The 15958-nt window shown below is 39.0% G+C and overlaps 1 protein-coding gene across 4 annotated transcripts in view; it reads right to left on the reverse strand.

Moving 5' to 3' along the window:
- Window positions 1–15958, reverse strand: part of DLGAP1 (DLG associated protein 1) — a 410602-nt gene that overhangs the window by 112218 nt on the left and 282426 nt on the right. For all 4 annotated transcript variants that reach the window (XM_050322101.1, XM_050322111.1, XM_050322126.1 and 1 more), the window contains one exon: window positions 14987–15201. In XM_050322101.1, coding sequence (XP_050178058.1) covers window positions 14987–15201 — 215 coding nt within the window. The remainder of the gene's footprint in view (window positions 1–14986; window positions 15202–15958) is intronic.

Here is a 15958-nt window from a genome sequence, read left to right on the forward strand (position 1 = left end):
AGCTCCACTTATTCTCACTGGAGCCAGCCAGCCACTAGAGGGAGGAATGATCTAGTGCTGCCAATGATTGCTATTTATTATGCTTCTGCAATTCATTATCTGTTTCTTAAAGTGCATCTCATGAGGCTTGCAAAACCTTCCCAGTTAAAGGAAAAAAAATGTTGAGCTTTCACAGTTGGTGAAGAAAACGCACAAAGTTCAAGGACTCAAGAAAAAGAAAGCATATAAAAAGAGAATCTGCACTTCTACTGTATCTTAGAATATATTCTGATTTTTATAGCCCAGATGAATTGTGGACCTGCTTTTCAATTAATTAGGATTCACAGGGCAATTTACTTTCATAGCATTCAGCATATCGTTACAAAAATTGTAGGATTGAAAGGTTTTTCTGTGCTTTTTGTGATTCAAAGTATTTTTCTTGGTGACTAGAAAGGTCAGGTCAGTATTGAGGTTGAAAAAGAAATTTTTCTTCTGTACAGAAACCAGCAACTTGCTAAAAATGTAACTTCCATATTCTTTAAGAATAAAGCTATTTGAAAGTAGAAACAAAAAAAAGGCCTAACACAATAACACACTCTCAGTGGCTGCATTACTAATCTTGTGCCTTTCACTCCAGATTACTATGCTCAATATCCATTTATAGCAGGAAGAAAGCAATTTGGATATGTGAAACAGGTTTTTTTTGTGTAGAGCTATTCACTACTTACTGATAAGGAGATATTCACAAACAGAAAAATGATAAATAAAATTAAAATGTTGCTTTTATCTGAAGAAAAGCAAGTAATTAACGAGATAGGTAATTGCTAGACATTTAGCAGGTCAAAATCTTATTTTGCTGAAGAGTCTGAATCAATGGAAGAGTCTGAATCACATCTTTTTCCCTCAGCTTAGACGAATTCTGCTTAAATAAGCAGGCCCACGTCTGCCTTCCCAAACAGGAAAAAGCCAAGTTTAAACTCAGCAGAACAAAATTCTTCATAAAAAGACTGGAAAGCTCAAGGATCATCTCTGTTTTGAGTGCACTAAAAGCTTGGGATCTAAGTAGAAAATTGCTCCTCCACTAGCTGTTGTGGGTTTTACTGTCCCTGGCTCTCAGTGGGCAATTAGGCTGCCACCAGTGTTGAACCATCCATGCTGCTGTCTCCCCTCTCCAAAGAAGAGAAATCAGGAGACAATAACAGAGAGAAACGTTTCCCGCAGCCTTCCAAATGGCTTTTCATCAGAAAATTCACAGGTTTTCCAGGAATAGTCATGCACAGAGCATACAGTGGGAACCCCCTCCACTCAACCAGACTGTGATTTTCAGTTGGTGTGCTTGCTTCTCTGTGCAGCACACACCACGGCAGCTCAGGCTCTGAAAAGTACTAAAATATCTTTTCCTAGCTCTGAAGGCCTTCCCTATGGGGGAAAAAAAAAAAAAGAAAAAGTAAAAAAAGGCATTTTAAGATTCCCTTCTGCTAGAGTGTGAAGGGTAACAAACACTGGGAAAATTTATAGAGAAGCGAGTGGGAAGCTGTGCGTTAGCGTACGTAGGCAGGGCGTAGACCGAAGAGCGTGCCCCCTGTGAGAGTATCTGAACCACCTCTAGGACATATGTTAGCAATGGGGGTGGGCTGCATGGTGGTAAGAGACAGGGAGGTCTGTCAAGTTATGAGAAGACTGTACCTGTGAATTTCAATACACACGGCAAAATGCACCACGACTTACTGTTACTCCTAGGAGTAGCATGCTCCCCTTTGGGCTTTTACACATCACAGGGAGAGCAAAGATGTGCAGCTCTCAGGACTGAGAGAAAAGAAGGGAAGCACAGGTGAAGAGGTACTACAAGAACTGACTCTTTTATCCCTGGCTGGGGTCTTGCCAGCCTCTGCAGTTCTTCCTCTGGCAGGGAAGTATAAGGATGATTTAACTTCTCCCCATGCTGTGCCTCACTGCTCATGCAGTGTGGTGGGGCTCTTCCCAGACATCTCAGTGAGCACAAGGGAGTGTTGCTGCAAGCCTTGCTTCAGAAGTACAAAACAGAAGCCAAGAACAAGGGGGCAATGACTAACAGTGACTGTATTAGCACCCCTGCAGCCTCTTTAGAAGGTTCTGTAATTGCTGCTCTAGCTGTAATGAACCAATCCTTGTGACAATCCAGTGTGCAGGAGGTGTGTTATTACCCTTTTTTACCCAGAACTGGAGGCACAGTGATCCCCGTGGCTGGTAAGAGGCCAGGCAGGGAACAGCAGCAATGGGGAGCCCAGCCCTCCATCCTCAGCCCCTGCTCCCAAAGCCAGTCTCCTGCCATGGAGGCACAGCAGGCTGGCGTGGGGGCCAGTCTCCCACCACTCTGAGCCCCTTTGGCAGAGGAAAGGGCATGACACCTGAGAGCTTTGCAATTTCAGTCCTTCATTTTAATTGCTCAACTGATCCTCCCCTTCCCTACAGGAACCCTGCAAGCCAGGTTCTTGTTCCAGGTGCACCTCTCAGGCTCTCTTTTGACCTGAGAAACACCAAGCAGCCAAATCATACATTAGAGTGCTCCTGAACTATAATTAACCTCAGTGTATCATTTTTACAGAAGAAAAAGCTGTTAAATTTGTCTGAATTAAAAAAAACTTGGGAGAAGAGTGGCAAGATAATGCTTTTTAACAAGCAGCTTGATTAATTCATGGCAGAGGTTATCATCCCATTGTGTTGGGTAGGAGGCTGACATTTAAAACTTCATATCTACTTTTCAGGGGGAAAAATCCTGCCTTGATAGCTCAGATTTTAAATGCTACACTTGAGACTTGTAAACAACACACTGCGGAATCCAGCACTGAGGACCCAGATCCCAATTGCATAAGTATTCCCAAGGACTATCAGAGAAACAGTTGACAATCATTTTTATGTGTCTTAGTCCTATTAGGTCTCATGCCTTAGGGAAAAAAAAACAATGTTGGTTTTATGTACAATGCATACCTCCCCATGGAGCAGGATGCCATCCCAATGGATATCTCAGGCCTGCCCTGGGGGCAGCGTGTAGCCCAGGGAGAAAGGCAAGGGATTTAAATTCACCTCAGATCTAACCTGAATCATGTCTAACCTTCCCATTCTGGCTGGCTTCAGTGCTGCCCATGATAGAAACACTGAGGGATTAATTGTGAAATAAAAGATAGTATAATAGAAATGGTAAGATTCAACTCAGAAGTAAGCTTTTATCTGTTTTGGGCTACTAAACAAGACTAATTTTACTTTTCCTCTCTAGAAATAAAAATATTCTATTTATGACAAAGGTTTAGATTTTTAAAAAATATTGATAACTAAAAATGTTCTAAAATAGGCTTGCATATAAGCATCAAGAAGACCTAAAATCAGAGTTTTTTACATATCAATTTTATTTCATCCTCTTCTTTAAAAATATTCCTTAAAAATAAAGATTTTTCCTCTACTTATTATTTATTACTGTCTATTTCATACCTCATTTAAAGGACTTACATAAAACACATAATCTGAGAACATATTTGAAAAGAAGAAGAATCTCTGCAACATCAGTGTCAAAATATGGCCCTGTTTTTTAAAGAGACAGCTATTCAGGTGATTCATGGCTTGAATGAACTCCAAATGGATTATTTTATTATTCTTTGGGCTGTTGCCCTAAAGGGAACTAGTTACATTAAATAACAAACTTCCATTATATGGACACACTGATTCCGAGAACAGGGGAAAGAAATATAGTCATAACAGGCAATTTCAATGGAAAATGAGGGCTTGTCTGTGTTCCGCCAGAGGCAAAGCACTCAGATGGATACCGCAGTCACCACAGAGATATAATGAATCTGATTAACTTCTCCGGAGACGGAACAATTAGGGCTGATGGGATAAAGCCTCCTTGGCGTTCACGTGTGTTTGCACAGGGATCAGTGTGCAAGGGCTGCCTGACCGCTGGTCAACGGCAAGGGCGCCGCAGCTGCTGGGCTGTGGTCCTGAGACACCACGGAAATTCTGTCTGGAGAAATGGAGCAGGGAATAAACCCATCTGCCGAGGAAATCACTCCAAAGATAGCTTGAAGTCCAACTGAGTGCAACTACCCACCACATGTACAGCGGCAGCAGCGGAGCACCAGAAGGAAGGAAAGCAGAGACATTTTTAACACAAGCTGTGTGCCTTCCCGGTGAGAAAGGAAGCAAAAGAGAAGGATCCAGGAGTGCTAGCAACAGGCTGGTTCTATCTGGGACAAGAAACCGTGGGATAAAAGAACTGTGAAAGGCTGACAAGGATGATATTGGTAACAGCACTAGTGAAAAAAAAAATTAATAATTAAATGACCACTATTGAAAATCTAGCAGGAGGATGTGTTAGGATCAGGGCTATGATAAATGAAAGCAGAAGAAATTGAGACACACTCATAATTTTCAAAGGTGTGAAATTTACTACAAAAGGAAATAAATAAGCAGTAGGGAGTTGGAAATACAGAAAATAGTTGATAGGTTATTCTGTCACTGTGTGAAGGGACAATGACTCTACGTGTGATGTTCTTCACGCAAATCTTGTCTCTTGTAATGGAGAAAGGACACAGCTAAATATTGAGGTTTTTTACTTGAGAATATTAAGGAATCACTTATTAGAAAAAAATAGATAGAGAAAAGGGACAACAGAAATAGTGGCTTAGTGCCGACACTCATTCCAGGCACTGTTAGTCTACTATCTTTTTTATGAATAAGGCATCATCCATTCCTTCTTGTTCATCACAGGGAAACAACAATTAATTTGTGCCCCAAATCAAATGACCCCTAACTACGGATCAGGGAAGAGGTTGGGGGGAAGGGGGAAGTAACAGACAGAGTTACTGCTCTGCTAGAAATTACATTTTACCCAACAGTAAATGTCTGAACAACTGCAGTGGAACAGCCTGACTCACCAGCATTTCAAACTAGTCTGAGCAACACATCTCTGCCAAAGCCCTGTTGTCTCACAGCTCTTACAGCCACATGGCTGACATGAGTCCAACAGATCCTGCACCAGGCTGAAATCCGTGGCTAGAGATTTAGATTAGACCTTATTGACTAGGCAGAGCCATCATTTTTGAGATTTCTAATGCTTTTGATTGCAGCTTCATGAGGATGGTTGAATGACATGTTGGTTACCTCCCACTAGAATAAGGTAGAAAAGACCTTTTCAAAGTGGAAATTGTCTCCCTGTGAAATTCCATCTTTTAAAAATATAATTTCTATTACTGCTACAAACATAAATATGATGTGATTAAGCTGACTCAGTTGATGTCATTGACAGCATTTCACCCAGAGTGTTTTTAAGCTTTCGGCATTATATATTTATCCTTGGTTTTGAGATTTATGCCACGTTTAGAACCAAGTAATTTCTTTAAATGTGATAAAAGCAAAGTAGCAATTTTAAGTTTTGTAAAACAAAGAGTGAAAGTAACAAACGAAATAAGAACCCTATATTATTTAGCATTATAGTGCATCTTTTTTGTTATGCAGACAGCACTAAATGCAGTTCACTATGAGAGAGTTTCAGTAAATGTCCATATCATAACTATTTTGGTGTAAAGCAATAAATAACTGTGAACATCTTTTAGCACTAGCCCAAGGAGGACTACCTCCCAAAAGAAGTTTTTCAAGATTTCCTTTCAAGTGTAGAGTAATGAAGGTTTAGCACAGATTTGCTATAGCTATTGTCATATATATAAAAGAGGAGAGATTTGTATGCTAGTCTTAAAAAGTTCTGAGATTGCCTTCAGCATGATACATCACTGTCACAGTGCAGAGCTGCACAGACACAACCCAAGCATGGCTGCCAGCCCGATGTCACATAAAGAGAGAGAAGGATTTGGGTGCTCTGGATGTGGCTGCTGGCACTTGGGGCTGACAAAACCAGTTAGTGCTTTCTGTGGTCACTGGGATTGCTGCAGGCAAAGCTGCTGGGCAGCTGGGGTGCAGGCTGTTTGGGTAGCACAGCCCTTCTGGGGGGACAATGAGAAACTGCCATTTTTCACATCAGCAAATTAAACAAACAGTGATTATTTGATATGATGGTTCTCTGTCTTTGCGGTGTACAGTGATTAAGAAAACAAACACGATGGAAAAAAATTCTTTAAGGATTTTCTTTCATTTCTCTACTCCTGAAAAGATTTATAACTTCATTAGGATGGGTGGAGGTTTTAAAAAGTCAAGTCTCCTCAGATGAACTTTCATTCACATGTGTCACAGGGACCAGAGTGGTATTTGATGCTTCCAGCTACTTCAAGGGCCATACACTTTCTTTGCTGCCCTGTGCCCCTAACCTTCACCCTGTACTGCACCCAAGCCAGCAGGGAATTATTAAATTAAGCTGAAAGTTGCTCTATCTTAGCAGTAATACAATCACAAAAAAAGACAAGAAACAAATAACTGGGCATCAACATGACTTAGATAGTAGTAGTATCTTTTATCTGTGAGGACATAGCCATTCTTCATTTTTGTCTCTCTTTCTTCTACCCTAACATGATGGAAATTAACAGGAGATTCAAAAACATGTCTGCAGAAACACTATTTGTCTTTCACATTAAAACTAAAGCAATATACACCATTTTAAGTTTTTCCATTTTTAATCTGAAAGAGCTCCATCATTTCACAGTGAAAAAGAGGATGATACTTCTAGTTGATCAGAACAGAAAATTATTATGAATAATTAACTTAATTATTGTTGCCTGTTTGCTTATCTTGTTATGTGGAACACTAAGGACTCCAGACTGAATTTTGTGCAAATGCACATCTCTTTTTATGCCTGTGAATTTTCTGCATGGCAGATTCAATACATCAGCTGAGCTCCCCTTAGCAAACTAAATCAGATAGTACAAGATCATATACCAAGGGTCAAGTATGGTATGGCTGGCAGCACTGGGAACATAATCTCAAAATGCTAGCAATGAAATAACATTTAAAGAACATGAAAGAATTGTGCAGCACTGCTGTGGGTGGGATATCTATATTTACTGTTCAACAGCAGGCCTTCAGGAATAATTTGGTCCTGATGAGAATTTTATTTTTATGTTTAAAAAATAAGACAAGGAAGTAAGAACAGTGATAATGGGTATATTCAATAGCCTGAGAAAGACAGACAGAGAATCCTAAAAGGTAGGTCTGGAGGGGTCTTCAGGAGGTCATTTGGTCCCTCCTTCTACCCTAAAGCAGAATCAGCAATATCTAAATTTGTCCTGACAGACATTTTTTACCATTTTCTCGAAAATGTCCAGTGAAGTGATTTCTTTTGGCAACCTACTCCCACGCTTAAGTATCATTACTGTTAGGAAAATTTTTGTAACATATAGCTTGTGTATGCCCTTGCAGTCTAAGGCAGTACTTTTTCTCCTATCTCCATTGGACATTTTTAAGTCTGTTTCTAAGGCAGCCTTTTAAGTAGGTGGGCAGAAGAGGGGCTAAAAATAAACAAGACTGGTTCGGCACACAAATATGCAGGTAGGCTGAGTACAGACTATACACTGAAAGAGCTGGCTGAAAAACACATTTAGGTTCAGTACTTGTAACTGTTCTCTTAACACAAGCCCTAGAAGTGCCCATTTCATCCATAAAGTGCAATGATATGCTTTGCTTTTTAAAACAGATGATGAGGTGAATTTGCATTCATCAACATCATTTTCTGTAAAATGCATAACTATTTATAGGATCTAACGGAGAGAAGCAAAGAAGTTGGAAGTTCTAACTTTATCTGTAACTATGCTGAACATAAAGCTAAACCTTATGCAAAGGGGAGCCAGATGACTAGATAGAGGACAAGGATTTTAATTTCTGCAAATAAAGCAATCATCTGAGTGAGGTTGGCACTTTTAACCAATTACTGAGTTACAAAACTCTTCTCTAGTATTGCCAAAAAACCACACTTTGATATCAAAATTAGAAGTTTTTTCTTTTTTGGTTAGTATTTATGCCTGGAGAACAGAAGCCTCCAGGTTGACCTTCTTGTGGCCTTTCAGTACCTAAAGGGGCCTGCAAGAGAGCTGGAGAGGGACTTTTGACAAGGTTATGTAGTGGTAGGACAAGGGACAATGGCTTTAAACTGAAAGAGGGTAAGTTTAGATTAACTATTAGGAAGAAATTCTTTACTGTAAGGATGGTGGGCACTGGAGCAGGTTGCCCAGAGGAGTTGTGGATGCCCCATTCTTGGAGGTGTTCAAGGACAGGTTGTGTGGAGCTGTGAGCAACCTGGTCTAGTGGAGGGTGTCCCTGCCTAAGGCAGGTGGGTTGGAATGAGGTGATCTGTAAGGTCCCTTCCAACCAAAACCATTCTATGATTCTATGATTCCATGTTTATTCTTATGTATTTTAATGGTAACTATTCCATTGCCTCAGATTTCAGCACACGAAGTAAAAGTACAAGAGGGACAACAATGGTAGTATAGGTTACAGATTACAACAAAATTCTCACTTCTTATCTTAGAGAAACAAGAAATAACTTTATTTATGCAAATGTGACAATATTAGTATAAGAGGGCATATGGAGCTAGGTGTGAAATGACAGAAGGGTAAGTTTTAGGATGGCATAAGCAGTGACTGCTACCAGTGAGACTGTAATATCTAGGGAATCTCAGTTTCATTGCAAGAGAAATTTATGGGGATCATCACAGAAGTAGAGAGGAGTGCTCATCCTACCCACGTACTATGCAATGAATTGTAGGGATGTCTTGTCTCCACAGAGGGTTGTACAGACAGGCAAGTGGATTGATTTCTGTGCTGTGAAGGCATACATACCTTTGTGTGAGGGGAAACAAAGCCCAGAAGGGAAGCTGCCATGGGGCACAAGCTCTCTCTCATGTCCATCAGGGATACTAAGGCTTAACTGTCCGAATATGCTTTATAAATTCATCAATAACAACTGTTCATTAAAAGCTCCAAGCTCTAAGTTCCTTCAATAAATCAATATCCCCTGCTCCTTAAACACCATGTACACAAAAGAGATGTCAGTTGCCATAAGGAAACTATTGGCTTCAGAAGTATGCCCACCTACTACCTCAAAATAAATATATTTTTCTTTGTCTCGCCTTTCAAATTTTCTTCTGACTTATAAATTATTCACTGAACTTAATCATACCTGACACACAAGCCTGAAAAGTGAGGAATGTGTCCAACAGCTTCTCTCTAGTTTCAGATAGAAGAGAGAATGGATTGTAGTAATATGAATAAAAAGTTAAGTAATATATCATGCATCAGTGACTGTGAGCTAGGAAAGTTACGACCTAGGCAAATAATAGTTCCAGAATACTAATCCTTAGGCTGCATGTCCAAAGCTCATGGAGATGCTCCTGTCTCTTTCATATGAAATTCAAAAAAAACTCCCTCTTCCAGAGAACAAACAAAACACACCTGAAGGAAAATAAAAACAATTCTTTCCAGTTAGCTACAGGTTTGATAAAAATGAAAGAGATTGTAGCATGAAACAACTAAATCAACTGTACTGAAAACATACTCCAAAACACTAGTGAAAGATTAATCAGACTTATTCCTTTTGTATTTATTAGCAAAGTCATTTTTCCCTAATTGGAAGTCACTCAACAAGAAAGAAAATTAACAAGCATCCCTGCATGTGTCTAAAAATATTCACCATCATGAAAATGTGGTATTGCACCATCTCTCTTTTCCCTCTCCCTTCCCCCATGTCTGTGATCTGGGTCAGATCATTTCAGCAGAATGAGGACAACACCTAAATTTTAAAAAAAAAAAAAGTATGCTTTTGTTTATATGACACCTTTTTTTATTTTTTTTTCCTGGATATTTTGGGAGTATGTTGTAGTAATATAGAAACCCCTTAAGTAAACAGGAGCTCATTCCCAAGCCCGGAACAATTATTACATCTAAGGATGTATGCTGTGCCTTGTGGTAAAGTGTAGTGTAAGGACATCAGCCTCAATCTGCTCAAATGCCAGAACAGCCTAGCCAGTGTTTCAGGCTACAATTATCTTTCCATCCCTTATCATTTCCCTCAGTATAGCCACTTCCCTAGGATCACTTCTACAAGGATCAGGGGATTTCCTATCTGAAACATCTTATACTAAGTAACAATGAAGTGGTTTGATTCTCTTTGCAAGTCATCCTAGCAGAGTTGGTCCTGCAACTCTGTCAAGATTTGATTAGTAATATAGGTTGGCTCTGGTTTGGTGGTTTGTCCTCCAAAGACTGACTTGAACAATTCTCAGAAAGGTGATGAAAAAGTTGGAATTCAGGATGTATAAATCAGATCTACCTCTTTATTCTTACTTTTATCACTGCTACTAAGCTTGCTACCAGATTCTACCACTTACTTGAGCTTGATCATCTATTGTGATTTTACAGGATATTAAGAAAAATGACACAGAGGTTTTCAAAACAATTTTATCTTCAGATTCCCATAAACATACAAGTAGAAAGTACTTATGATATTTGTATTAACATGTCAAAATGTAAATGTGGCTGTAAACAAGTAAGATGCACATATTTTGAGATATTAATTTTGGAATGTCTCAAACTTTAAAGTTAGGAATTGTTTGGTTTATTCTAAGTATCACTCATCTATGCATTAAATCACAGGAACAGATTCTGCTGTGATGGAAGTTATACAGACCAATTCTTTACCATAGGATAAAAAGGAGAAAAGCCTAATGCTTTTTGCTTATATAATCACATACTCTTTTCATCACCAGTGGTGAAACCTGGTGTATTAAAAAGTGTTTGTGTTGTTTATAATTGTGTTTCTCCAATTCACAGCTGACTGAAAAATCAACTAATGTCTAGTAAAATACCTTGAAAATAAATATTTGCTAAGAAAAACTTAGTTTCTTCTTCTTACTTCTCTCCCTTTTACATAAATCCTATAAATGCATCTCCAAAGTATCAAGACAATTGAAATTTTCAATTCACTAGTGATCAGAAAGTAGAACTTGTCTCAGAAAAAAGTTTACAGGATCAAATATGAGTTCAAAGGAACAATGCTGCAACTGTATATAACCCAAATACCATGTCCATAAATAGATTACCATTAAGTTCTGTACTATTTTGCAAAAACAAAAAACCCCACCAGCACCACCAGCACAAAAAAGCCCCAAAAGCCACCCCCCCCAAAAAAAAAAAAATCCAACAAAAAACTACACCCCAAAACCCCAACAAGAACAAACAAAAAATCCCACCCAAACCCCAAAATACTCTAGTGGCTGAAGTCTCCACAATAGCAGCAATGTTGAGTTAGGAAGCATAATCTGAAGCTGTACTTTTAGCAGAGTGTGCCTGCAAAGGAAAAGAGGAAAGGGGGAAAATGAAGTAGAGTAACTATGGTGACAGGATCCATCTCTTAGACTTCAACAGAGCTTTCCAGTTCCTTCCATATTTCTAATCTTTTAGGCTGGGAAAATGCTGCCAGTGCTGACTCACCAGCTACTTTGCCCATAGTCTTTCAAAAGAACGAACGAGACAGCTGCAAATCCTTCTCTGACTTATCCAGCTACTTGATAAAGTTTGCTGGAACGTCATATCTTTCAGATTTCAGTCTTCCTAGCAAACTTGGTGAAAGTTGGCCAGTGGATTCAAAAGTTATTGGGAGGTGGATGTGACAGGTTGGCATGTGGACAGCAATGGAATTGCACACTTTTTTCCCAACAAAAACCAGGCTAAACATGAACAAAGTGCATACAGATAGAGAAGGAAGATGTCCTGAATCAAACTCAGCTGTAACAGAATTGTCAGTTATCTGTCACCTGCACCCTCTTTAGAAGTTAACTAACCAGTCCATTTTTAATCTGCTTACAAATGGAAGATAAACTTTTGCCACTTTTCAGGAATGGGAAATAAAATACCACCTTTGTTTTTAGCTGAATCAGTTTATCTAGTCTGTGAAACCTTAAACACCAAGAGGATACTGCCAGCAAAGACAGAGAAAAAAATCTGCTTACTTCCTGGTAGGATAATGAGAATGCAGTAGCGGAGGTGTATATTTCAAAATCACAGCAAGCTGTGCTTTATCCAGAATGGTCCCACCGCATTTGACACATGTGCTGTAACCACATGGAAACCATGGCAATGGAGGAAAATTGTAGGAGGGAGATTGTATGGTATAGCAAGGAAAAAACCTCGGCAAAACCAGGAAAATAAATTTTTGTTATGTAAAGGAGATATGACACAGTTGTGCTGTTCAAAGGTTATTCCTTATATAAAAAGAAACGTTGGTAATAATGAAAATCCTTTCTTAGAAGAGTAGGCGCATGAGCAATGGTAGGTAGATAGGTGGGAGGAACAGTGTGGGTTGTGAGACCAATATTAGACTTAAAGCAGTCAGAGAGAAAAAGTCCCAGAAGATGAAAAATCCCTTCAAAAGCAACAGTGAAAGCAAAAGGGAACATGTTTTTAAGTTGTTTGCTTTGCCACAGATGAAAGTGAAGTCAACCAGAGACTGCATATAGCAAACAGAGAAAGAGAGTAGCAGAAAGAAGTGCAGAAGATCCCTGACAATTACTGCTGTAGAAACACCACTTTCACAAGGTCCTTTGTTCTTCACAGGTAGAAAAAAACATAACTAAAGGAGTGAAATACCACTTAGCTTTAAGGTGTTAATATCCTGCAAGGTCAACTAGGAGGTCCACTAGTGACAGCAAAAGGCTGCCTGCTGCCTAGAGTGGCTTTTGGCTCATTTCCACAAAGCTCTTATTCATGTGCAAATTGAACTGAACTCAGTAAGCCAAGGAAATAACTTGTTATCGCACATCACACAACTCCTCGATGACCGATGAGTGAGTTAGGAGTCCTAATTCAGTCTCTGTCCAAACAAAACTATCACAACTCTCAGAGTAATCAGGGTAGCCATGGGATGAAGAAGCAATGTCATGATCAAGGTGAAATCACATTACTAAAAAAGCATGAAGAAGTCTGCAAGGATCTATCTTAACAGAAGACTTCAATTTCCAGAGCAAACACTCAGCTGTTTCTCATAACCCTCCCCTAGAAATTATCATATTCAGCAGAAAGGAATAAAAGCAATGCATAATTATGTATTATACAAATTGTCTCTGAAAGTGAAAGCCTTCCCAGGAAGAGATATTGCTATAAAATATCATCATAGATTAAAAGAAATCATTCTATTTCATTCTAATTTATGTTGAATAGTCATTGAAAAAGAAAAGTTATTTCATGCTTTCTCCTCTTTTTTGTTTTACTACCAGTTAGCATTTCTTTCTTCTATCTTGTGATTTACATCCTACTTCTGCACAGCTCTCAAACTTACATGAATTTTACAGAGTACAGCTTAAAATTAAAAAGATTCCTAAAAGCTTTTCCGAATAGGAAGGGATTAAAAACCATGTGAAATTAAGCACTTGTACAAGCACTTTGCTGAATTACAGTGACTTCAAAGCTAAACACAAAAGCTTCTGCTGCCTGGTCTCTCTGATCCAACATCCTCTGTGGGTGAACAGTGACATGCAGGACTTTTTATTTTTCATACTTCTACATGTTCTTTTGCAAATCTTTTATCTACAGAGAACAGAAATGACCAAAAGCGAATACACTCACTGTGATGCACTGTACTTCACACATATATTATGGAACTCTGGAACTCATGTTTCTAAAGATTCAAAAAGAATAAGCTCCGTGCCTGATTGTGTGTCCGTGCATAAAGAATGGCTTGATGGAGTTTGTGGTGGTACGTAACATTTATGTTCACCTTGCAGAGGATGCAACTACTGGTCTCAGAGGAGGAGTTTTGGCTCAGAAAAGGATGTGGTAAAGTCTTCTGGATGATGAAAGGAATCACTGGATCCCTTGAGCAAGAGCCAGCTAGATTATGAAAATCCCTGCAGAAACTGAGACTGCTTTTGCCTTTGGACACTAATGGAAAGACAGAGATGAAGCAATCGTTGGCTTCCCTTGAGACAAAATCAGGCAGGCTGCTATGGGGAGCTGCAGTAAGCATGCTTTTTTCTGCTGGCCTATTCATTATTGATGTCAAGAGCATGACATTCTTAACAAGGATCAAACACTTTTCTCTAAAATCTATTTCTCAGATAAGGTCTCTGGGAAAAAATGGGGTAGAGGAGGACAAGGAAGGAGAGGAAATTAATAAGGGAAATGCAGAAGGACTTTTTTGACACTAATCATGGGTACTAGAAGAGATACTTTTTATGTTTTTCCCATTTTAAAGCAACAGCCTTAGGCAAGTTATACTAAAATTAGGTTATTTTTGGTCCAGTGAACTATGATTCACTATTATAGCTAAGAATTTTGTAGAAGACAGACAGAAACAATTGTTGATTTAAAATCCACACTATTTCTTGTATAGATATAATTTATTTTCTTGCTTTAGGGGACCTTTCAATTTTAGAATAATTTAAAATAAACCACTAATACCAAAATTGGCCATTTGTGCAATTTTTCTGAGAATTTGGGTGGTTTTTTTAAAAGCCCAAATAAAAGAAAAACACATAGTGACGTTTAAAAACCATAAACTCATGATTCTTTTTGACTAAAACTTTCGTAAACAATTAAAAAAATGTCAGGTTTTGGTTCTCCACAAAAATATATGAGTGGAAAACATGGATTTGCCTACTTTCAGGCAGTCTATGTTCTTTTTTATTAAATGTCGGACACTCTCTTATGAGTTGCAAAGACTAGCTTAGGGCTAATTTCACATGTTGAGTATACATAAATACAGTCATGCAAAGGTTTTGCAGGCCAGATCTATAATTCAGCAAAGTATTTAAAGAGCAGACCTGCTCTTTACATATCTAGATACTCACTTAACACTAACAGGTTAAAATACTTTGCAAATTCAAAGTGCAGGTCCCTTTTCAGAATAATAATGAAATCCATTCTCAAATTTACTCTTGTTCAGAAAAAAAAAACAACATGCAAAATAAGCACGACCAAGCACACTTGTTCAAATATTTTCCTCAACCAGTAGCTAGAGGTAAAGAATAGAAACCAATAGGAACAGAAACTGTATGTCTTAATGGAGAGCTCTATATGTTGTAGTAAAACATGGACTTACTTGAGAGTGGTGAGCTCTGTAAGGGATGGCTGGGTGGCCTTGAGATAGCTCTCTCTCCGTGCAGCAACCTTTGGAGATGGCTTCGGACTTGTGTCTGAGTCTCCACTGTCATCATCCCCCATGGCTTTGATGTAACTGCCACTACGCATTCGTCGGCAGGGGATCTCATCATCTTTTCCTCGTGGGGTGTATCCGGTCCACTCATCTTGAGGAACCTGAAGTGACGAACACAATTCTCTTTTTAGTATACTCTTCCCTGATGTTATTGCATAGCAAGATTTGACTGTGATAAGCCACAACAGAGCCATAACAAAAACTCTGATGGCCAAAGGCCCATTCTCAGTCGTATTTGACCATGTGTTGCTGTTGCAGTAGAGACCCACTTCTCCCTCTGCACAGTCACAAGCATGTCTGGAGTTCTTTGCTATTTTCAGTTACTTCACTGGGAAGTTTCTATCAAACATGCTGACACAGAAGCCTCAGTTAGGCCTAATACTGGGCTGGGTAAATATGGGGGTTTTGGGGTGTTTTTAATTCAAAGCATTTATAAACCAGATCAGGCTGGTTTTGGTTCAGCTCAACATGTTGAACATCTCTGGGGAGGCACAAACACTGAAATGTGAATTTCTACATTACAATCTTTTGTGATAGAGTGTGCATAGGAACACTCACCAGGATGACTTCGGTTCAAAACACATTTCAGATTAGTGAGGCTATGTACCAATCATCACAAAAGTAGGTTTGTAAGTGTGAAATTTTACTACAATTGCTTCTATAGCAAAATTTGTGCCACTGAACACCTGCCAGTTTGCAGGGATCCTCCTTTTAAATTATGTTAGTCTGAGTGTCTGAGTCACACAACTCTTTATTCCTTCTTTTTACTTCTTCTTAATGATGTGCATTATTTCTCTTTATCTGAAGTCTGTGCTGTTCCTTTTTACTGGAAATCTGGAACATGGGGAATGTGTGTTC

Source organism: Myiozetetes cayanensis, unplaced genomic scaffold (assembly GCF_022539395.1).
Source record: "Myiozetetes cayanensis isolate MyiCay16 unplaced genomic scaffold, myiCay2020 scf1, whole genome shotgun sequence".
NCBI classification, from domain to species: Eukaryota; Metazoa; Chordata; class Aves; order Passeriformes; family Tyrannidae; genus Myiozetetes; species Myiozetetes cayanensis.